A 24,552-nucleotide genomic window follows, 5' to 3' on the forward strand; every position below is an offset into this window, starting at 1 on the left:
GTACGATGACATGTTTGTACAGTATTAGAGTTCAGTATTCGTCAGTAACAACGCTGTGATAACTATAATGAAGATAACACAACCCTTTGATTTCAGTCCATCAACAAAGCCATGGTGAAAGATCATCAGGAGTTTAACATCGGAGTGTTGGACATTTATGGATTTGAAATTTTCCAAGTAAGTCTTTTTGGCTTTTTCACAGGCCGACACATGGCTACTGGAATTGTACCCTGCAGCAACAAATAAATGAGATTAACAGGTATTAACTTTGAGCATTTAAACAGATTAAACACAAAGGATAAGACTAATTTATAAAGTATGTGGATTAAATTGAGACAGCAGACCTCAACAAGCTTTTTTAATCGGATTACTTGTTTTTTTTGCTTAATGAGAAGTATTGTTGATGAGATCGGACAAACTACACGTTTTTGTATTATTTTGGTTAACATGAGCTTTATTTTCCTAATATCAAAAACAGGTACTTCGTGGATTTCTGTACTCACTTAGTCGGTGTGAATTTGATTAACTGTGTTGTCTCTTCATCAGAAAAATGGATTTGAACAGTTCTGCATCAACTTTGTGAATGAGAAACTGCAGCAGATATTCATTGAGCTGACTCTGAAGGCAGAGCAGGTAAACTTCATCCACAGTGTTCTCCTGTATTTGCTCTCTATGCTTTTTATTTGCTGCCTCATTAGATGTTTTATATCTTGACTTGTGTCTCTCTTTGTAGGAGGAGTATGTGCAAGAGGGCATCAAGTGGACGCAGATCGAGTACTTCAACAACAAGATTGTCTGTGACCTCATCGAGAGCAAAGTAAATAAACCATACATAAATAATAAAGTGCTGCATGTGGATAATAATAATCAAAATAATCAATTAATTGATCATCAAAACATTAACCAGCAATTTTCTTTGATAATTAATTAGGTGTCCAAGTAAAATATTAAATATTTTTTTGTTCCAGTTTCTTAAATTTGAGGATTTGCAGGTGATAATAAACCGGATACCTTCAGGTTTTTGATTGTTGGTTAAATAAAACAAGTGATTTGAAGATGTCACTTGGGCTTTAGGAAATTGTGATTCTTTCTAAGTAAAACAATCGTTAGTTGTAGCTCTTAATCATGTGTTAGGAGCTACATGCAAGTTTAAAAAAAAAATGTTACAGTTCATTCGAAAAAAGGTCAAATGTAATCTTAAAAAATTAGCATCTGTTTTATTAACTTCCAACTGACTTGCAAACTCCCCCCAAGTTGCTGCTCCGTGACTTGTAGCTTAATTTCCTCAAACGTGCCGACATGCCTCTTAGTTTGATTTATCTTCCCCACTGAGAGGTCTAATCCATGAAATCTACAACAAGAGAGGAGCAGGGGATCTGTATCGGTGCCTGGCACTTCAGCTCTTTACAACAGACCCACTTTAGTTTGTCCAGTAACAACTTAACATGTGTCCTTTTAACAGAGCGTGTGCTCTCTGACTTATAGACACTGTTGCAGCTGTGCAAACTGAAGGTTACTGATCCGATCAGGATATAATGGAACCAAATAGGTTGGCGTGAGAGAGGCCGTGCTAAAGCTGCTCCACTGATCGATTTACATGTACAGTTTTGACAATTTATAGCATTTGTAGCATTTGTAGTTGTTTTTCACAATACTTATAAGTAGCAACTTCTAATGGCACATAATATGGCTGCAACAAACGCTTATTTTCATCATCAAATAATCAAATGTGAGGTCTATAAATGATTAGAAAATAGTGAAAAATCCCAATTTTCCAGAGCCCGAGGCAACGTCATCAAATGTCTTGTTTATTCTAAACCTTAAAGATACTCTATTGACTATCATAAAAGACTAAGAAAACCTGCAAGTCATCATCAGCGGAGAAGCGGAAACCACTAACATTTTAGAATTATTACTTGTTAATAAATTACTATAAAAGATTATTGAATTATCAAGATTGTTTTAGAATAATTTTCTGTCGACCGATTCATTGTTCCAACTCTAGTACATATAAGCATTGAAGGGTCTATTTCAGGTACCTACAAATATAACAATATATATCAATTTCTAATTGTATAATATATCTCGGTGACCCAGCGATGACGCACATGTGCAATGTTTTCTGTGTGATCCCAGAGTCCTCCTGGCGTCATGTGCATCCTCGATGATGTGTGCGCCACCATGCACGCAGTGGGCGAGGGAGCAGACCAGACGATGCTGCAGAAGCTCCGGGTCCAGATCAACACCCACGAACACTTCAACAGCTGGAACCAGGGCTTCATCATCCACCACTACGCTGGCAAGGTCAGTCTGTCGTGTCTGCACACACTTTTTGTCTATATATATATATATATTAGAGATAGATAGATCTATATCATTAAACTGTACATATATGTACAGTTTAATATTATAATCAGTCAATCTGGCTATTTAAGCATATCTAAATGTATATTATGCTGTTGCTGTTAACTGTTCTGTTATAAACTGAGACATAGAGCATCATGTCATTTCATGTTTCTTACAAAAACATTTATTAATACTGGCAACCTAATATATTGGGACTTGATTATTTATTATTTATTATCTTTGTTTGTATTATTTGTAACTTTTGTCAACATGTGTATTTAAGCATGTTTATGCATGAGTGCATGTATGATCTATGTTCTGTGCGTGCATGTGGATTGTGATGCTGGAAAGTGTGTTTTATGATGCAGCGGCTTAGAGCCCAAGTCAAATTTCCCTGGGGGCACAATAAAGTGTATCTTATCTTACCGGTTTTTCTTACTAGCACGAAATGCAAAACATACTCCCATGCCTTAATTCTCAAAACCAAAAGATTATGAGTTCAGTATAAGGTTTACAGCAACCTCCATACACTTGCCTTTGCCATGTTATAAAGTGTAATGTTTTATGCATAAAGTCCTAAGCAGGGAGCTGACAGCAACTACTGGAAATAGAAAGTTTTTAAAATGTCATTTTTTATGGTGTCTTATGATCTGTCATAAATACCAGTTATGCAGCTTTAATTCTGGAGTCGGTGTCGTCAACTTCTCCCTTTTTAAGTTTTTCCCGTCTAAACTAACACCACCTTTCCCTCCTCTCAATTTCTAGTCACAGTCCTTCCTCTTATGTTATGTCTAACAATGCCATGCATGTTAATCAGCCTTACGCAATTCAGTTATTACAGTTCGTCTTTTTTGCATTTATTTGTCATTCTGGTGGTTTGGGCCGAGGTTGTCCTGTGTCATTCTCCAGATGTGTGATGGCCACAACCTGGCACACATGCCGCAGGCTTAATGAGCTGTGCCATGAAGACTCGAAGGGCTCCCATGACCGGGCTCAAAACATTCCTCCAGTCTCAGGCTACAGTATAGCAGAAATAACAGTTTCCTTTAAACCGCTGCTAGTTTTATAAGGAAGCTAATCCTAGAGAGGCGTAAAGCTTGGATCTGCTACCCTTCATTTTCTTTTCCCATAAAATTCAAGCTCCTTGATTTAAGCCAGAATACAGGTCACAGTTTGTTTTATTTTCACACAGATGTCAACTGTCATTTTGTTGGAAATTTTAAATGGTTCAACCCCCGTCCTCTTTGATAATTACGACTCTTTTGAAATGCCTCTGTGTGTCTCTCCAGGTGTCCTACGATGCAGAGGGTTTCTGCGAGAGGAACCGAGACGTCCTTTTTTCTGACCTCATTGAGCTGATGCAGAGCAGTGAAATGTAAGTAATGGCACATTGCACTGACATGTGGTAAGAATTTCTATGGTTCACACTAAAGGGAGTCTTCTATTGTGATGCATTTGGATATAATGGGATACATCTGAATGATAGTTTCAGATGTTCTCGTGCATCTGGAAGCTGGTGGGACAAAGCAGAAGTGTGCAAGGCCGGGTTATGTTGTGCCCTCTGCCCTGGCTGCTGCTCCAGATATGTGTCTTTTGGGGTCTACCCAGTCTGGCCTTACTAGTGCAGTCCCTCTGTGGAGCTGCATTGTGGAGTCTCGTCCCCCTTGTGCTGTGGTTTCTTGGGATTTCTTTGTGTCAAAGTGGCCATCTGTGCAAACAGCCTGTATTGTCTGTGTAGCCCCTGCAGGCCTCAGCCACTGCTCGCCCCCTTTGTGTGCACGTTTTTTGTGAGGCAAGGAAGGAGGTTACATCAAAATCCCATTCGGACGCATATTGGAAAATATATACATGCAGTATACATCACATAAAGGGACGCACGTTTGCATACACACATAGATAAAAGAGTATGGCACAGTCACACAAAGAAGGCCGAAGAAGGAAGGAAGCAGGCTTCATTCCTCAGAGCAGCAGGTCTGAATAGACAAGAAAGGAGTGACCAGTATTGTCAGCTGGACAGTGTTAGCAGACCGTTGGTTCATGTGTACACACACAGCCTGCTCATCTTTTCTTCTGCGTCCATCACTTTGAGCCAGAAGTTTGAAAACAAATAAATACCAATGTGGGAGAAAGCCAGAAAGGGGAGTTTAAAAAATACTAATGTGAAAAAGCACTGAGAAAATAATGAATCGCTAAACGCCAACGGCTGAAACATAAGCAAGTTTAAATAAACCAAATGTTAATCAGCAGTGTGTGTCAACTTTAGATCAGGCCTGACACATTTTTATGTAAGTGTTCACAGTTTAAAAGGAGCTAAATACTTTGTGCCTGAATGACAGATGTGCTGATCACAAAAAGAGATTTTATTGATGATCCTAATTTTACATAACTTTTTTTTCATTCATCAAATATTTTTTATAAGCCTTTTGAATGTGTAGCCCTCAAATAAGTAATTTAAAATGTTATTTTACAGCATAACCTCAACGAAGACATCATCTTCAATGTACTGCTCAAACAATAACGTCATTCAATCACAAAGCAGAGCCTCTATTCTTTCTAGAAGTGGGAGTAGCACTTTTCATAATGCAGGAACTAGCTGATACACAAGCATGTGGGACTTGAGATACTAACTCATTATTATAGATGGCTGCAGTGGGGCTCAGAATATACCTGCAAAAGCAAAAGTTCCTTTATCACAAATAAAAACCCATCTTCCTCCGCTTTTAGCACTGTACATCAAGTTCTATAAAGAAGTTACAAATGAACCCTTAGTGTGAGTCTCCTAAAAACAGATCAAAAGTACAATCCTGAGCTACTTTAAAATATTCTTGAAATTTGTTGAGTGTTTGTCTTCAGTTGAGAGAAACCCGAGGATATGGAAACTTCACAAATATCTGCTACATTCTGACCAGCAGCAACACATCATAGTGAAGTCGTGATGTTATAAAACACCACGGACTATGAACTGTATGTTGAGGATTAGACCACAATGTTATTCCTTAAAATCCAAGTGTACTGGGACCCAGTAATCTTGCTGGAGGGAGTGTAAGTATAATAATAACAATGACATGTAATTACAGAGCACTTATCAAAACAAAGGACTTAGTGCTTCACCAAGAAAAAAACAAAGTGAATCATAAAATACATGACAAGCAGCTCAGATAACACCAAGGTAATCTTTCTGATCAAAGAATGTTTTTAGAAGAGATTTAAAAGAAGATGCATGAAATGCTGTTATTCTCCATAAATTCAGAGAAAGTTAACTTGTTTTTTTATTTTTCCTCTTAAAAGCCCAAATTTCAATCTCAAGTGATCAATAATTGTATTTCACCAGGCATCAGGTTATCGCATACATTCCTCTATGGAGCAGTGTGGCCTTGATGAGAGGTGTTTGTACCAATACAGCACAGTGTGACCACAGATACACACACGCACGCACGCACGCACGCACGCACGCACGCACGCACGCACGCACGCACGCACGCACGCACGCACGCACGCACGCACGCACGCACGCACGCACGCACGCACGCACGCACGCACGCACGCACACACACACACACACACACACACACACACACACACACACACACACACACACACACACACACACACACACACACACACACACACACACACACACACACACTTACGCATCTCTTGTTTTCCCACCGCCCCCAACTCAGACCTTCCCAACTTGTTCAGGAATTTAAACCAGTGACCTCAGTCGAAGGTCCTTGGTTTTTTAATCATTAACTGCATTTTTTGTTTTTGGCAACCAGGGAAACTCAACATTATGTTCAACTGGTTTTTGTTGATACAAGCATGATACCTGCCTTCCTGTGTCGGTCCTAACTCTGTCTCCTCCACTTTGTTCTCTAACAGTGCCTTTATCAGAGGACTGTTTCTAGAGAGCCTCAACACTGAAAAGAAGGGTCGGCCCACAACTGCAGGCAGCAAAATAAAGGTGTGTGTGTGTGTATGTGTGTGTGTGTGTGTATGTATGTGTTGGTTCGTCAGTAATTCAGACACAGCCTTTTGGGTTTTCATGAGACATAATTACTAATTATGAGTATCATCATCTTTGCTCTTACTGCACCCTTTAGAAACAAGCCAACGATTTGGTGAGCACACTGATGAAATGTACTCCGCACTACATCCGCTGCATCAAACCTAACGAAACCAAGAAGCCCAGAGACTGGGAAGAGAGCCGGTAAGTGACTGTGTCCCCTGATGTCCTCTCAGTTTCTCATGACTACAAATCATCCAGAGCCCGTTTGTGTCAAACGGATGCTGATTGACTCATTTATCAGGTGGCTCACTCACTGCTAACAGAAGGTGTGAGAGTAACATTTGAGAGTGAACACATGATTTATGAGCAGGAGCAGACAATCAGAGACGAGGATTACCCGCCATCCGCCATCGTGTTCTGTCTTTTTAAAAATAAATCTGTTTTGTGCGTGAAATCCTTCAAATTAAAGAAATTTATGACGATCTATTATGTTTATAATCTACAAATAAAGGTGAAATAATAGAAAATTGCATCTAATGCAAATGTAACTCTCTAAATGTTCTCACCCAAAAGGTAAACACTAAATCATTGTTCTGATCCGCTTTGCTCCAGCTGTTTTATTTATTTGCTCTTTTTTGGATGTTTTCTGTCCGCCTCAAAGACTAAGTCATGTGAGACCCCCCCAGACATTGACCCCTCTTTATCCCTTTGTTTCAGTTTCCCCGCTCCTTCCTCCGTGCTCATAGGTTTTGGGCACTAAGTGTTCAGAGGCGGAGTGCTGTTGTATTGTTCAGAGCCTCTGACCTTCCTGTTGTGAGTCGGGTGCAGAGTTGCTCATTAATTAGCACCGGAACTGTTGTTTTCACAGGAAGTGTGAGTGTACTAAGTTGTGCTCACAGCCTTTGTTTGAGGGAAAGGTTTTCATACATGTGATTATACCTTCCACTGGTGGAGCAGGAGCCTCATGCACCGTAGATTACTTTAAGATGTGTGTGTTTAAAATTGTTTTTATGTCTGGACTTTTTATGTCTTGTACTGATTTATTCTCATTTGTTATAATTACATACAACACAAAACTATTACAATGTCAAAAGTAGAGAACAAAACCTTAAAACATGAATATGGAAGGCGGGGAAGGGAAAACCCAGCAAATGTAAACTTAAATAAAAAAATGTCAATACAAGACTTTCTGATGGCTCAGGGTATAGCATGTATGAGAATATATATAGTATATATATATACAATATATATTAATCTATATATTTACCCCAATTTAAAGCTAAAACAACCAGTCGATCAACATTTTGATAATTAGTTCATCATAATTTATGAAGGGAAGAAGAAAGTTTGTTAATGTTATCCTAATACTTTTGTTATGTCTTAAGAGTAAAGCACCAAGTGGAGTACCTGGGTCTGAAGGAAAACATCAGGGTGAGGCGTGCTGGCTACGCCTACCGCAGAGTCTTCAAGAAGTTCCTCAACAGGTAACGCGCCTTAGACTTACTTCTGACTTTAATTTGGTTTAAAGGAGTGTGCCTGATGGGAATATACACAGATACTGACTTGGACACTGGCAGAAATAGCCCCAAACTATTACATTGCAGGCTTTTTAGCGCAGTCGCTCAATGCTGTACCAATTTAATAAATGATCCTCATTAGTCACATGTCGCCATGACGGGACTGATCCACGTTGGATACAGTTTCTCTGTTGATGTCTTTATAAAATACAGTTTTTTGTCAGGTACGCCATTCTGACCAAAGAGTCCTGGCCAACGTGGCGAGGAGACGAGAAACAAGGCGTCTCTCATCTCTTACGGTCTGTCAACATGGACCAGGATCAGTTCCAGCTTGGACGAACCAAGATCTTCATTAAAGCCCCTGAGTCGGTATGTTTGACATCCGCCGTCAGATCCTGTTCTTTTGCTAAGTCTTTGCATTTTATGACACCACATCTCTAGAATAAATACATCTAGAAAGCTTTTTCACATGTTATTTTCACATGTTATTTATGTACAGACGTAGAACTCAAATCACATGTCAGAGTGTGTGTTGTCACGTAAAAATACTTTTTGTTTGCGGGGAAAAAACTGAACTCACCATTTTTACAATAAACACCATAAAAGGGCACTAGTGTCCCAAATCATGTTCGAATCCCTAATGTAGGGGAGGAGATTGAACCGGACCCGTGTACCACGTCAGCACTGAGTCAACACCGCTCTGGAAGTAAAACACAAGTACAGACTGTGGTTGCAGAGTTTGGGGGGGACATCGTAAAGGCTTGTCTTTTTCCACCATAACTACACTTTTTTTCATGATTCCTATGAAAGCAGCACTTGTGTCATGCCTATGCTCTCACTTATTAACATTTGTATACACATCGTGCACGAAGGAGCATGCACACACACAGTGATGTATGTTTGTAAGCTAATACACAGACATCTTAGTTTTAATTCAGGCCCACAGCTGATCCTGAATACCTTTACTCATTCATTGCAGTCGTGCATGCCAACAGTCCCCCATCCCCCACACTGCCAGACTGAGAGTCCAAGTCATTGAGGTGTGCTTGTGAAACGCAAATATCACACAGGGCGGACCGCTGAAATGAGCTGCCAAGCTTCTCAAAACAAGCCTCTGTCTGATAAGACACTGACACCAACTAATTAGTGGTATGACTGAAGCATTTTGTTTCTGTTGGATGTAATAAGTCAAGTTTGTTTGACGCCACGCCAGATGTTGGAGAAGAGTTTCTCCTTCAAAGTGGTGATGGATGAGCGACGGCTTACTGTCAGTCATTTGTACTGTAGCCACGTATTAAATCTTTGTATGGTGCGTTTAAATGCTAAATAGGGGGCTCAAAGTAAATTGTTGCTGACTAACTGATTAATCAGTTAATTACATTATTATTAGGATGTATTTATGATGAAAATAATTGTGAGATGTTACTTGCAGTCCTAATAATGATCATCTTTAACTAAATTCATCACTGAGTAATATAAACATAAACCCCCACTAGCAGTTTGTTGTTAGATTTGTTACCTGGGAAGTTGAGTTTCACTCCTCTGGTGAAAACCATTGAAGCCTCAATGATTACGTGGTGTCACTGTCTCAATTAATTAGTGTATTTTGTTGTCTGTGGTTTGTTCCTGTCCTGTCACTTTGCAGCCTGTGGTCGGCCATGTCGATGCCAGGCCCGTTGCAGCAGTGGGCAGGATGTTTAGTCTGGGAGGGAGAGGGCACAGAGTTGGATTGCGTGTCTAGTGGCCCATCAGGAAATGACATAGACTATTGTTGAAATGACTTAACAGCCAAAGAATAAATTAATATCTTCATGCGGATAATGGTACCTGGTGTATTGATCATACCAAACGGTGCAAAACAATGTGCTAATGATCGGAAACAAATAAAACATGTTGCAGTGTTCCAGGAAACCTAATCAATAAGTTATCCTGCAATAACAGATAGGCCCACGTTATATCAATACACTTCTCATAATCATTCCTCCTGTTCAAATTGGCTGATAGGAAATCCCTTCCGAACACAGAATCAATGTTGACAGCGCTGAAGAAAACTGTCCAAAAAGGTCTGGGTGATATTGTTTGATGGCAAAATAATCTCTGAGCAGATCAGAGATTTGACCCCTTCAACCAACCAGTCAGATGCAGATGATGACACTGCCTGTAAAGTAGGCACTGAAAAGCCATCAAAATCTAAATGTTTAGATTTGGCTTTGTGAAACGCTGCAGGCATGTTCAGGATGTGTGTGCAGTCATTCCTTCCAGTCACTTTGTTTAGGTGTGTCTGGGTTTGAGCAGGTGTGCTTGTCTCTCACTGCATTTCATTTCTCTTTTTGTTTTTGTTCCAGCTCTTTCTGCTGGAAGAGACGAGGGAGCGCAAGTTCGATGGCTACGCCAGGACCATTCAAAAAGCCTGGAGGAAATACATGGCGCGCAAGAAGTATGTCCAGATGAGGGAAGAAGGTGAGTGGCGCAACATCTGGCAACTTTATTCCTTTGTCAAAGTTCCTCTGTCTCCAGCTCTCATTCTCTTGGTTTTAGCCTCTGACCTGTTGGTGAACCGTAAAGAGAGGCGGCGACACAGCCTCAATAGGAACTTCGTAGGTGACTACCTGGGCATGGACGACAGGCCCGAGCTCCGGCAGTTCCTAGCCAAGAGAGAAAAGATAGATTTTGCAGACAAAGTCACAAAATATGACCGCCGCTTCAAGGTTGGTCTCCTTCAGTCTGCAGCTTGCTCCGGTCTCTTAAAAACTGACTAAACATTTATGGAGGTCTTCTGTTTTTCTCCTGCTGTTTTTAGGGAATTAAGAGGGACTTGATACTGACCCCAAAGTCTCTGTACATGATTGGAAGAGAAAAGGTGAAACAAGGACCAGAGAAAGGGCAGGTGACAGAGGTGCTGAAGAGGCGGATTGATGTGGAGAAGATCTTGGCCGTATCTCTGAGGTACGTTTCCCTCAAATCTGAGACAAACTGGGTTGTAATAATAATTACATAATTGTATAGTCTGATACAAGTATTACACCCTCTGTATCAGATATCAACATAAACTCCCTGTCAACCGTTGAAACACAGGTTCTTACAGCTTTTCACTATTGCTTTCAGTTACTATTCTGTATTTTATTCCTTTAGGTGGTTTTAATAGAGTCTGACTTTAATTCCCCATGCTGTTCATGCATTTATGACCGCCACATGTTCCAAACAAAACCCATCCATAAAAACAAATTTAGTGCTCATTCAATCTACATAAGTCAACTTTAAGCATCCTGCTGCTACACCACTAATTTAGCTCCTGCTGCAATTGCAATTAGGTTTATTTCAATGTCCAGGTCATGGGCAGTCATCAAGGGGTCAAGCTGAGGAGCATCACATTAGTCTACTCAAATACAAAAACAATGGTTTAAACATTGAAAGAGGTTCCTGATTTAAGGAGCATATCACATAATATAAAATAAAAACAATAAAAACGTTGCCTAAATACCTGCAGTACATGGCAATATACTCTAATTGTATATTGGTGTATATATCTGATGTGCATAAAAAAAAAAATGGTTTCAAGATTCCCATGCTTTTACTTTAAAGCTGATTCACACCGTTCTCACTGGGACCGAGAGCTCTCCAGAGGCATTGTGGGTGCTAACGCCTAAACTAAAATCAACACAGTCCGCCACCAATGAATGTATTTTCACTAAATACCATAGACTGTATAGAGCTGCATTCACAAGGCACAAGATTATTCTGAAATGAGCTGCATGAAAGCTATGTCTACCAGTATAGCAGTACGTAATTAGTTGTTTCCAAAACAAGACAATGGCGGCTCAACATGAAGCATGGGCCCACCATATACTCTTTACACATTGCATGAATCTACTTTAAAGACACAGTCTGCATTTCCAATCACATAAGTTCCCATGTTCCTGTAAATGTCACTCAAGGGACATTGAAAACATGTGGAGTATGTTAATTCTGTCTCTTGTACATACGTCTGTGTGTGTCTGTCCCTTTGTGTGCAGGCCTGACTGATGGTCCACATCTCAGAAATGTTGCTAAATAATATGCGGTCCAAAACATTCTCATTAAAGAACGTTGCTGAGTTAACTACAAAGAAATGGAAAAAAGAGCAAGGAACTAAGAGACTCTTTGTTGTTGAACGCTGTATATCTTGTTTTAGAGGTAGAAATCAGAGCGTGTGGCTTTTGAGTCAGTCGGGTAATACGGACCAGGTGGTGCAGTGAGCGAAAGCAGGAGTTGTAAAAACCTCTCTGAGAGCAACAAAGTATCCTTGTGCGGGTTACAGGCACAAGCTGTCTCCCCTCTTCAGATGTGAGCTGCTTTGTGAGCCCCCTCCGTTTCTATGCAAATGTGAAAGAGGATTCTGACTCTCCATCTTAACTTCCATCAAAACGGAGCAGATAAGGTGCACTGGAGTGTCTTTTAAAACGTAAAAAAACAATCTTGTGAATGCATTTTTTCTTCAGTGAGATATGCTTTGTGTCTCAGGTGATACGAGGGTTTTTGGTTTTGTATCTCATCAAGTGTCATGCTCATGTTTTTGCAGTACGATGCAGGATGATTTCATGATCATGCACGAGCAGGAGTATGACAGCCTGCTGGAGTGTGTCTTTAAGACAGAGTTCATCAGCTTACTGGCCCGCAGGTTTGAGGAGAAAACCCAGAGGAAGCTCCCTCTCAAGTTTAGCAACACGTAAGTAAACAACTTATTGTTGTTTCAAAGGACATTTCTTGAGTTTAATTTGATTAATTAGACTATAAATCAGATTGGTGCTAAACCCTCATTGCTAATAAGTCAGCATTTCAAAACCACTTGTTAAGCAGAGTGAGACAATTAAAAAATAATGACCAAAACAAATCACAGTTATGTTGGTGTATGCGCTACAAAACTAATTTGTTTGTCCCTCAGACTGGAGATGAAGTTGAAGAAGGAGAACTGGGGCTTCTTGAGTGGGGGCGGCTCCCGGCAGGTCCTGTTCGTTGGGGGTCAGGGAAACATGCCAGTACTGAAGCCTTCGAACAAATCTCTGCAGGTCAGCGTCGGCCCCGGGCTTCCGAAGAACACACGTGAGTATCTACAGACCCAACGTACAGCAATGGTCTTGTTCTAACAGCGAGGTGTGATTATGTAAACCTGAGGGATGGAATCAAGCAGTGAAGTTGATTCATGAATTTGACGACATCAGAAAATCTTTGCAAAGATTTTGACTCACTTGACTAACTACTTATCGCTTGGATTTCAGTCTTATGACTCAAAACACTTCAGTCATATCAAATTCAGAGACAGCACAGACATCTCAGTGTTAAGAATATAAACCTATAGAAGTATATAACCTGTGTATGATGAGCAATTCTTATTTTGATATGTTTTTACTTGGATTAATGCAATGTTATGGACATAAGGACATATGCTATGTTTGTAGATCTTTTCTTTAAAATAGCTCATTTCATTTCATATATATTCATATAGTGTTTTAAAAAAATAAAATGTATTCCATGTAACACAAACTTTAAAAAGCATGAATTATTATTATTAATCTGTTGGTGTTACCATTGAATAGAGTTGAAAATTATGATGAACTCATTGAAACAACTTTTTTTAAACGTCTCGAAAGTATAGACAATCATTTCAGATACAGCCTTCTGTATTTATACATTGCATTAATGTATCCCCTCTCATCTTTATTTATTTCATCCTCAGGACCCACTAGGAAGAGCTTCTCTCAGGTTCACTCTAATGCGTCCAGAACTCACCAGAACATCCCCTCGAGGGCGGCGCCAGGACCTCCAGGTACGTGATCCAACTCACAGGACTTGAACAGGCTTCTCTTGCATCCTACTGGACTGTCCAAAACAATCTTCTTCTTCATCTTCTTTTGGCAGCCGTTGCTCACCAGAATGGTGGTCTTAAAAACACCAACCACGTAGCCAATCAGAGGAACTCGCAGCATAACAACCAGAGGAATCCCCCACCTGACAACACGACACGCCCCTTCCTGCCCAGCAACGTCAACCAGCTGAAGGAGCGAGGCGGCAGCCGGCCACAGCCCAATCTGGACTGTCTGAAAGTGCCGGATCAAGGAGCTGCAGGGTGAGACGCTCCCACAAAACACAGTCAATTAAAGCACACCGACCACACAGTTAATACAGGAGGAGACAAAATAACACACACATACACATAGATGACATGTCAGCATTAAGGACTTGGTACTGTACAAAGGTGGATCAATTTAAACTGAATGCACCACCAGTCAACCCTTCATACGGTAGAGGTCGACCAAATCCCTGCCAGTTTCATTCTGTGACAACTCTTTCTAACTGGCTTAGATGGTTGTGACACTGACAGTTTTCTGCCTCTTTGGAGAAGTTTTTGGTATCTTGTGTAAAAAAACCCCACCAGAATCACGTGTTAGTGTCTCACAGCCTCGGAATGGAAAATCTTGGTGTCAAACTACTAAAGAAAACTAAAAGTGTGTGATTTGAGTGAGTGCTGCTGTATTTGTTGGTGCTGTGGTATCGATATCTTCATGGCCTGAAAAGTGTTGATTGTCATATTCCCAAAAGGCCAGACCCCCTTTTCTATTTCCATTACAGGGAATCTGACAAGTATGACTAACACAATTGTATCCTGAGACCACTTTAATAGCTGACGTATGCTGCTAATTATCATTCAGCCTAATATGACTCCACCGTGTAGCATTTAGTTGACACGTAAAGCTCTCTCCCATTAGGCATTTAACATTCCTGTGTCTAGTAAACGTATTAATACACAAAAGATCATTTATATTTTTATTTCTTATTATATTTCAATGTATATGTTTATAGCTGCTGAATGTGATGAGGTTTTAAGGCAGTGTGGTGCAGTGTCTCACATCACATGCACACACATATTGTTATATGCCCACACACTAATGCACACACTTGTGTTTCTGTAATTTGGCATAATTTGGATGATTTATTCTTTTGTAGCAATGGAGACAGACGGCCAACTTCAAATGGAGGAATGTGAGTTGTGTTTGCAGTGTTTTGGGTGGTGGTTAAAGACTAGAACAGCGTTCAATAGCAGGATATGTGGATGCTTCTTCTCATGTACATTTAGTTGTTTTTTTACTTCAAAGAAAGCAAAGTTCAAAGTCAACAGTAGTCCGCAACTAATATTTAATTCTATGCTGCTGCTTAATTTCTTTGATATCAAATGGGAATTCTTTTACAATTCATCTGAGTACAATAGATCTTTCATTTATGAATGAAAGATCCTTGAAAGAGTTTTTGTAATGAAAGAATCCCTGCTGTGCACCTTTTCTGTCTAATTTTTTATAAAGAGATAAACATTGAAGATAATTTCATAAACACAGATCTCACTGGGAGGCCTAAATGTTTAACCTTATAAACGCCTATATTGCATATGTAAAATCTAACTGTTGACATTTCATTTATTCAGATTGTATCCTCAGTTAGTTGAACAGTTGTTCACTCTCATTCTTAAATTTGACAGAATGTACTGATACAGTATACAAGGGGGTTTTCCAAGTAAATGAAAACAGCTAGTATAAAGAATAATAAACCGAAATCTTAAAGGTGCCACTGACTCTGGGCCAACACTCTCTGCTCTGAAAGACTTCCTGAAATGTATATTCTTTCAGTGTGTTTGTGAAAGATAAAGTGTGCACTCAATCACCATCTTGTGGCAGATTTGTGAACAGCAACAGCGTGTTCAAATCGAGCCGGAGGCATTATAAACACCGACATGCATTTACAGTCACTGTCATTCTGAAAAATCTAATTGGAGTCAAAATGTTTTTACGTGACAAGATGGTGATTATGCACACACAAAAACACGACATCTACAAACGGCTTCTTCTGACTTAACTTCACAGCCAACTGCAGCACAGTGAACTGAACTTCTCCCACCGCAGCGCTTTGTTGCAGATGTTGACAGTCGTGTGGTTTCCCTCTCTTTTCTTACAATGCCTCAGAGCCCACAGACCATCAGCCAGCAGGCCTGCGCCGGGAGGAGGGCGACCCAAACCTGCACCTAAACCCAAACCCCAGGTGCCCCAGTGCAAAGCTCTATATGCTTACGACGCCCAGGATACAGACGAGCTCAGCTTCAATGCTGACGAACTTATTGACATCATCAAAGAGGGTAAGATGGCTCGCCGTCTCCGTCACATCGTAATGTACTTGCATGTTTGTGTCAGATATCGGCTGGAAGTGGGCCTCAAATCTCGTCATGTCTGTTGCGTAGATGCGTCCGGGTGGTGGACTGGACGACTTCGTGGAAAGCAGGGTCTTTTCCCCAACAACTATGTTACCAAGATCTAGGAGCTGCCGGTTTACAGCTCGAGGAGGAGGAGGAGGAGGAGAAGAGCCTGCTGCATCCCCACTGCTCCTACTGGAGGACGGGATGGAGCTGACAGTCAGAGAGAAGCACCGCAAGACTTCTTGAGAAGAGAAACTCACGCATCCTCCACTGCTGCCTAGGAGTGAAGGAATGTACCTCTCGGTGACACCACCAGACCAGAAGACTTGAAATGAGGCTCTGCTTTAAAGACAAGAAGACTGCTTGACCCTGGGGTCTGTTTTCCTCCACAGTCCCTTTCAGTACGGAACTAAACTATTTATTGTATTTATAGCTTTCTGTATTCTCCTTACTGTCATTTATATCTTGCTGAGAGTTTGAGCTCAAACTTTTTTGACGAATGAAGTATGCTTAATCTGCGGGACCAGGCTGGTGATTTTTATTTTCAAAAGAAGGTTTGATTGCTGAATCAAAGGTGATCACCTCAGTGGCAAAGCTGAAGCGACTGCTGCTTTACCAGGAATATTTATTTTGGTGCAAAACTGTAACTTCTTACAGGGGACGGCGTTTCGGTAAATCATCACACTGTGATTTTTAATGATTTTAAATACCAAAGCTATAACAATTTTAATCGGTCTGAAACACCCCATTTAGAAGGCAATGTGGTCAAGTGGTGAATCACCTGGAGAAACAGCTTCATCTTTACTTGTTTGTTGTTTTTCTATCACACCAGTATATTTTAGACACAGAGTCAAGGCAATGTATACTGTAACCTGAGCATGCGGTCTGTGGTGTATGAGCACTTTATTGGTACAGGTACGACCTTGGACACAGACATCTTCACTCTCATGCCACAGCCGGTAAGTCAAGTCTATGAAGGACACGTTGTAAAGCGAGAAATAAGCTGAGTTACTGAGAGAATCATTTGTTTACATGAAATGATAACAAAAGGCATTTTAGATCTGATTCTGTATATGTGTTCATATTTTAGGAGTACGCCTGTTGTTGGTTAGAGTTTAAATTAATGTTTTTTGTATTTTCTTTGAAGGATCTTAGTTTTCAAATTTTCTCTGCTTTTGATACTCAAAAGGCTGCTTTTTGTTCTGGTTCAGCTCCAGATTTATAATAATGGTTAGCACAGATTAAGGTGAATGGATTTTCGTTCGTGCAAAAGTTGTTTTTGGTGAAAGACATTTGTTGACATTTTTCCGTGGCACTACAAATAATTCCTTTTGCTTCTGCCCGATTGTTTCTGCACATCTTTTGCACTGCCGTTTCAATACTTACACATTCCTTAGTATTTTTTTAATCAAATAACCACATTATGCTCTAGTCAGTAAAAACAAAAACACCTGGGACTTCTGTCATAGATCTTCTGCATCTGCAAATATGGTTTGATCTTGGATGGTTGAAAACATCCTTGTGCAATATAAAAAAATGGAGGAGTCTTTTAATAAAGCATGTAATATTGTATTTGTTATGCTTTTTTGTTTTATTATCAGAGAACACATTAAATGAACAGTGATCAATCAGATGTTTATGTATTTTAGAATATTTACATGCCATCCGGACTGCAGTCCAACAATTTATGAATACGGAGATCATTAGTTCAGACTAGTAGTCTACATTAATTCATAAATAGTAAGTTTTTTTGCTATTTGGTTTCTGTTTCAATAAATTACTTTAACTATTCATATACATAGTTTTTGGTAAATGCTATTGCTTATTTAGAAGCAGTGCCAGAGTTTCCAACATGATAAACAATCTATTTTGATCTTTTTACCTGTCTAGAATAAGTGAATAAATCGTTCTGAATTGTAGTTTTAGGATTTCTGCTTTCTGTTTTACTGACAATTAAAGAATACAAATAAGTGTAATTTGAAATGTAAACTGCATTTGAGGTATACAAAAGAGGACATGATAATCTAACAAATATCATGGCAGAATATTTGTTTGACACCTTTCACTAAGATAAAGGCATTTTAATGGAAGTCCTGTTGACACATGCAACAGTATGAACAACCCAGGTGTAACTGTCATGAAGGCCGCCTGTCTTGCAGAGCCATAATGCAATAATGATGCTTTTGACACGTGCTTTTCCTTATACAAGGAACCTGTTATACAAGCAACACTGCTTTGGATTATTGATCTTGGGGGAGCACCTGAGAACCTCTCATCTTGTCAAAGGGTCTTTGCGCTCCACTGAAAGTTCTTGGTTTATGGTGTATGGCCACAGTAGATACTGCACTTGATCTTGTATTTTCATTTTATCTTAAGGTTTCATTTGAATTCCTGTCAGGCTAACGCTTACATATTTATGTGCATTCTCTTTGAACATCGGCGCTGGACTGTGGACACATCCTCTTTATTTCACTGACCTCAAGGACCCATCTTTGATACATTCTTTACATCTTTTAGTCTACTCTGGTCAGTGGTTGCTACAGATTTAATTAAACATTTCCCCATATTTTAGTCCATTTAGAAATTGTATAACTACATATATTTATTTTATCAACTTCAATCTCAGTCTTCTGTCATTTTACTCACACTAATGACCCATTTGACTAAATTTGGTAGAGCGAAGGGTGACAGCGGTGGCTCCAAACCTGTTGGAAGTGACCCCCACAAGGAGCTCCAAGATGTTCCCTGTAACATATATATTAACTTATATACTATACATTTGAGTATTTGTTTGGTTTTATTGGCAACTGAAAAAAAGAGGGGTGGTCCGTAGTGAAATCTTGCACTAAGGAGCAATTCACCAGCCTGTATATCTGGTTGTATTTGTAAAGTGCATTTACATATTAAATAATTGCTGCCAAATTGATCATCATTTAATACTAAGTACAATACATACAATTAAATACACAAGTTGGAACTGAAATTGTGTCATCTTAAAAAAACAAAAGAGAAGTGTTTTTCTATGTAGTCTTTTTTCTACCCAGGGTAACTCTTATAACTCGTATTGCATCTGATTGTTTAAACAACTTATTTAAACAATCTCAAGACATTAAAGGATTTGTGTCTTTAAACTCTTTCAATTGATTCTGCTTCATGATGTTTTATGACAGTGTTCTCCTGACATTTCATAAAAACAGCTGTTTCATCAAGAAGTCAACATTCACTCAAACATGATTTTCAAAGAGGAGACCAGGGAAAAGACTCAATTAAGAGTTATCCAAGTTTATTAATATTATTTTTTTTTAACTAATATAAATCCCACAATATAATCCTGGTGCCTTTTTAAGTCAATGAATGCATGGATACCTGCTTTAAGTACTGCATTTCAACACTCCATTCAAAATATTTTGTTTTCTTTTTTAATATTCATCAGAGTGGAGATACATGGCCTCAGTCATATTCACTACTATTCTCCTTCCTTTTTCTCTCTTGTGCAAGTCTATGCGAGTAAGTTAATCAACAGTATTAGTGTTTCAGCAGCCAAAAAGGACGCTGCTGCTCAACTACAGAGAGACAAAAGGGAGGGTGGATAAAATGGTTTGAAGTGCGAGGACAAGCAGTAAATATTTATCCCAATGTGAGCGGTGTACACACCCACACACACACGCCTTACACACATGTAGACCTGAGATCATCTTACAGAAACCTAGTTAATTGTCACAGGCCCGTCTGCAGGGAGGAATCCCAACAAAACAAAATGAAGAAAAGATTCACAGCCGGTCGCAACAATCGCTCAGTTTAGAAAGAACAGTCAAGAGAGGGATGTGACATTCTTTTTCTTGTTCTCAAAAATACAGATGATGGTGATAATCGTGTTTTTGTCAAATGAAGGTGCTGGAGGGAGGTGTAATCGTAGCAAAGCATGTGCATATTCTGGGAAGTGAGGTGAACATTGGAGTTTATTTCCACTCTAGAAATACTGGGTGTGCACTAATACAGCAGCTGATCTGTTAACATATTTCCCTAGTTAGGAATGTCTTGATTTACTTAAAAAACATCTTTCACTAACAATCCACATCTTCTAAACAAACTAATCAATACAATGATTGGTAAAATGAATCCTGCAATGTTGTTTTTTTACTGGAGGGTGACATTCTAGTAAAGCAAGGCATTAGGTTTACAGAAATGCATCTTTACTAGAGCAGCTATCCTCACCTGCGAGTTGTTAGGCTGTGATAGGCCAACGTTATATGTGCAAAGAAATGCATTGCAAGGAAACATGCAGAGAAAACAAAAACGAAAAATGACACTTGAGGAAACAATCAAAAGCTACATAAAAGCTTTATAAATACAATAAAATCTTAAACCCTTAATGGAAAATTCTAGCTGTTGTAGTAATATGTGATAGCTGGCACTCTAGGCTCAATGCTTTATTGTCAGGTGTTTTGTTTAATTTTCTCAAAGTAGAGCTGCGCAGGTCATTCATGCCATCTTTGGTTGACTGCAGTACTGAAGAGAAAATTAATCTGATCTCAAAATAAATTTTCAACAAAAGGGGTGGTTAGAAAAACAGCATCAACTCTCAGCAGACAGCTGCGCCTCAATGTCCACTCTGCAGATTGGGCACTTCTTATTGGTGAGGAGCCACTGATCCACACACAGCTGATGGAAGAGGTGCATACATGGTAGGCGTCTGGAGGGGAAACAGAGGCAAAACCAACAATGACTTCTCTTTGCCATAGAGCTCCATTGTTGTCCAGAAACTGTTAAAAACATCTGTGAAACCCATCATAACGGCGGGTGACATGTTTCTTTATTATCATGACGACGAGCTTTGTGGTTTATTTTTGATCAATCCCACTTTTAATAAGTAGAAATGATAAACACAAGCAAGGAGAAATCTTACTAACTTGCAAAGTTTCGCAATTTGGAAAACATTTATACTTTTTTTTATTTATAGAATGAACCAACAAATCTACAATAAAAACACCTAGACATTTGAGTTTTACCTGAATGACCATTTAAGAATAAAATACATTATGTTATAGTTGGGAAATGTATACTCAATCATTAAAATGCTACAAGTGATGACTGAACTAAGAAAGAAGATAAAAACGTGGCTCATCTCTTCCTTTTATACCAACAGAGGGCAGAAAATCACGTTGAAAAAAACCCAGAGTGTGCCAACAGGCAATTCCATGAGGCCGGTAATATTAAGGCACGCTGTTTTTTTGTTGTTGATTACTATACCTTTGGGTTTAAAAGAATAAATATCTCCAGAGACGGTGGCAGAATGGAGCTACTACAGCTGCCATCCCACATGTCACGCCCCTGAAAGCTTAATTGAACGATCGGCACAAAAAGGCCGGGAACCATTTACCTGACGTCCTCCCCCTCCTCCAGTATTGACAGACAGATGGTGCATTTTTCTTCTGTGTCTTCATCTGCCCCCTCATCTTCATCTTGCTTAATATGCAGCTTTCTCTGTTTGTGAGAAACATTTGGAAAACATGACTTTTGATATAAAGCATCGATGGGTAAAGCCGCCTCAGCAGACACAGTACATATGGTTAATAATCCTATTAATCCACTCTCTGTTTAACACATTACTCTGCTCAATGTAAACACTGTGGAAACATCACAAGTACATATTACGTTTGAATAGAAATATATTGCCTATAAAGAGGTAACTGTTTAGAACAAACAAACAAATAATAATAGTTAATAGTTATTATTTTTATTAATAAAACAAAATACAAATTCCTTTGTGGACAGAGAGAATGGTCATTTTGTCATGAAAACACGTTCTATCTCTGCTTAACAAATAAAAATTATCCAAATTAAAGTTATTCTAGAGCCGAATTCCCTGGCCCCCAAGATACTAATACTAACATCTACTATACATGTGAGCAGAGACATGTTTCCAAATTGATTTGTTCATTATTTCTCACCGATTCTGGGGTTGCGTGCATATTTTTCCCAATAGATGCCCAAGCTTCAGGGGTTAACTCTTGGTCAATTTCTCTCTCCAACACCTTCTGTATTGGGTGGCAGGGTGTTAGATTGCTTGTTTAGATACATTTGATAACCGCTATGTAAACTTTTCCTCAACAATGTCTTCACAGCTGCAATCTAAAACACACTACGGTATTTTACTCAAACATCAGACGTTTGCAATGAGCACAAAAGACCACTGTGCACTCTGTCCCAGAATAAACTGTAACAGACAAGCACAACTATAGACAGTACCTGCAAAATGCAATGCACAATCTATACATAGCGACACACCCTCTCATTAGTCCTCACCTTCTTGTACTTGTGTGGGTAAGTGCACCTCTCTATGGTTCCCTGAGAGGCTCCTCGGTTCACAGTCCCCAATCGTTCCTCTAAATGCAGCAGGTCCTGAATGGATGCAATATAAACAAACCGCTATGAGGATGATGGACAGATGCACATTTTGGCTCTGTTGGATACAATTAGTTTTAAGAAAAAAGTACACCCGTGCAGATTGGTTTCTTCATTGGTGCTTTTTTCTGACTAAAGGTTGTCTTTTCATTCAATAATCCCCTCAGATCTAGTGGTTGAACCCTGTGACTCCGAGTTAAACTTGTTTATAAAATGTTTAGAGTTCAGTTCATTCAAGGTGGGGATCTGCTCTGCCAGTTGAGTCTCAAGACATTAAGTTCCCTCAGTGATGAAGACCGTGACATGTGGTTGAGGGCTTTGGACAAAGACTAGTAAGAGGACCTTGAGTTAGAGATTTTGTCAAGAAATTAAAGGTTTTCTTTGTATGCACTTCCACTATTTAATTATATCCTGCTTTCCCTGTGACAGCTGAGGACTCTTTATTTTGAATACAAATAATCAAACGTGTTCTCTTATTACTGTTATAATGTTGATCAGTCAGGCGGTGCTGAGTCAAGCAATTATAAAGTTAATGTGTATGATGGCAGTGATGAATAAAATAGGAATACATTGTATTTGAATTGCCTGAGTTGCGTTGGGAGTGATTAAAACGCATTTAAAAGCATAAATTAATAAAAGCAGTCCTCACCTCATAGGTTCTTCCAAAGCCAGCAGTCATCCGAGAAGAGATGTACCGAATGTGCGGGTAGGTCACTTCAGATATGCCAGTGTGCTGTGAGGGACAAAAGAAAAAAACGTGCACAGCACATTTTCTCAGAATAATGTCTCTCATAAATGAATGCATAACATTGTTCTGAATCAAAGGGCTCATTTTTCATGTCAGAATTCTTCAGCCCTTATTTGTATTCACTCTTAAACTTCTGGTGAGGGTTCAACATAATGCATGTGACTAGTGGCTGAGTCATTTGACTTTCAGCTATGCCGTAGTATTACATTTGAGTAACTGTCATTATCTCAGAGAATAAACCTGCATTTACAAGAGTTCACGTTGTTATATCATCATCTTTTAAGTTTCTATGGTGAACTTGTTAGTAGAGAGTTTCTTATTTAAACATCCAGCAGTTACGGGGCAACATTAGCATTCATTTGGAGTCGAGTTTGTGGCCACCTGATTTACTGTTTAATACTCTCTTTTTAACTCTTCTGAGGGAATATATGACTCTTTTGCTGCTAAATGCTCCACAATGATCACCAGCTAGTCGCTGATGGGCTCTGTCTGCTGTTTGGCGCTGAGCAGTTTGTGTACATTGACGCCATGAGAACGTGAGACTGAACCAAAGCAGAAAAGCTGAAGGCTGCACAGCTAAACAATGAGCTGAAACTCACTATAAAGCTCGATAAAGCTGAGGCGAGCTGCAGATTTGAAGACTAACTTGTAATTTGTAGGTTAATTATTATGAACTTCTCCTTTTGCACTGCTATTTGATACATTGTTACAATATAAATATATATCACAGCTGCTTTAAGTTAAACTACATTGTGTAAGCTGTATAGGTAGTTCTCTGTATTTAAGTTTTAACCTGATTTTTTTCTTTTAAAATATATTAGAGGGGCCTATGAAGGCGTTCACATGGCAAATATGCAATGATGAAGGTCATAGATGTAGACAAATTAGACAAACTAGTGCAATCTGCCAAGACAGAAAATACATTTTCTACGCCCTAATTTTGAGCATCCGTGCTGTGATGAACTGTGGACAAGTAGCAACCTGACTTAATGTGCACTTGCATCGATGCTACAGAGAAGAACTGATTGTGGAAGACAACTAACGTTGGTATATCTGAGGATGACCAAGTAAAAAAGCAATAACATCATGAAACCGTCTACTTCATTTGAACAGGATCTGTCTCGGGCTTGTAAATTTGTTGAGTGTGCACTTGAAATGCCTGATGAGCTACTATTAATTGCTACTGCATTATTCATGTGGTTAACCAAACCATCCTTGAAATAACTGATGTTATAAATAAGGGGCCAACACCATTAATCTAAGCCAGACTTTATATAAAAGTGATTCTTTCTTATTTATGCTAATGATTGCA

The 24,552-nt window shown here is 39.3% G+C and overlaps 2 protein-coding genes across 3 annotated transcripts in view; one reads left to right on the plus strand and one right to left on the minus strand.

Annotated features, from left to right (window-relative positions):
• Positions 1 to 17,659, plus strand: part of myo1ea (myosin IEa) — a 43,154-nt gene extending 25,495 nt beyond the window's left edge. The window contains exons 11-29 of one of the 2 annotated variants that reach the window (XM_034528684.1): positions 97 to 177; positions 547 to 633; positions 734 to 817; positions 2,137 to 2,304; positions 3,636 to 3,721; positions 6,229 to 6,310; positions 6,450 to 6,556; positions 7,741 to 7,839; positions 8,097 to 8,241; positions 10,218 to 10,332; positions 10,411 to 10,580; positions 10,673 to 10,818; positions 12,431 to 12,577; positions 12,794 to 12,951; positions 13,586 to 13,675; positions 13,768 to 13,975; positions 14,854 to 14,889; positions 15,861 to 16,030; positions 16,133 to 17,659. In XM_034528684.1, the coding sequence (XP_034384575.1) occupies positions 97 to 177; positions 547 to 633; positions 734 to 817; positions 2,137 to 2,304; positions 3,636 to 3,721; positions 6,229 to 6,310; positions 6,450 to 6,556; positions 7,741 to 7,839; positions 8,097 to 8,241; positions 10,218 to 10,332; positions 10,411 to 10,580; positions 10,673 to 10,818; positions 12,431 to 12,577; positions 12,794 to 12,951; positions 13,586 to 13,675; positions 13,768 to 13,975; positions 14,854 to 14,889; positions 15,861 to 16,030; positions 16,133 to 16,209 (2,256 nt within the window). In that variant the 3' untranslated portion in view covers positions 16,210 to 17,659. The remainder of the gene's footprint in view (positions 1 to 96; positions 178 to 546; positions 634 to 733; positions 818 to 2,136; positions 2,305 to 3,635; positions 3,722 to 6,228; positions 6,311 to 6,449; positions 6,557 to 7,740; positions 7,840 to 8,096; positions 8,242 to 10,217; positions 10,333 to 10,410; positions 10,581 to 10,672; positions 10,819 to 12,430; positions 12,578 to 12,793; positions 12,952 to 13,585; positions 13,676 to 13,767; positions 13,976 to 14,853; positions 14,890 to 15,860; positions 16,031 to 16,132) is intronic. The other variant, XM_034528692.1, reaches the window with a different exon arrangement.
• A 1,694-nt stretch (positions 17,660 to 19,353) lies between these two features.
• rnf111 (ring finger protein 111) overlaps positions 19,354 to 24,552 on the minus strand; it is a 26,547-nt gene continuing 21,348 nt past the window's right edge. Inside the window, exons 12-16 of the mRNA XM_034561620.1 lie at positions 23,142 to 23,225; positions 22,394 to 22,489; positions 22,039 to 22,125; positions 21,468 to 21,571; positions 19,354 to 20,780 (exon numbers count right to left, since the gene is read on the minus strand). Of these exons, the coding sequence (XP_034417511.1) occupies positions 20,663 to 20,780; positions 21,468 to 21,571; positions 22,039 to 22,125; positions 22,394 to 22,489; positions 23,142 to 23,225 (489 nt within the window). The 3' untranslated portion in view covers positions 19,354 to 20,662. The remainder of the gene's footprint in view (positions 20,781 to 21,467; positions 21,572 to 22,038; positions 22,126 to 22,393; positions 22,490 to 23,141; positions 23,226 to 24,552) is intronic.

Source organism: Cyclopterus lumpus, chromosome 3, assembly GCF_009769545.1.
Source record: "Cyclopterus lumpus isolate fCycLum1 chromosome 3, fCycLum1.pri, whole genome shotgun sequence".
NCBI lineage: Eukaryota > Metazoa > Chordata > Actinopteri > Perciformes > Cyclopteridae > Cyclopterus > Cyclopterus lumpus.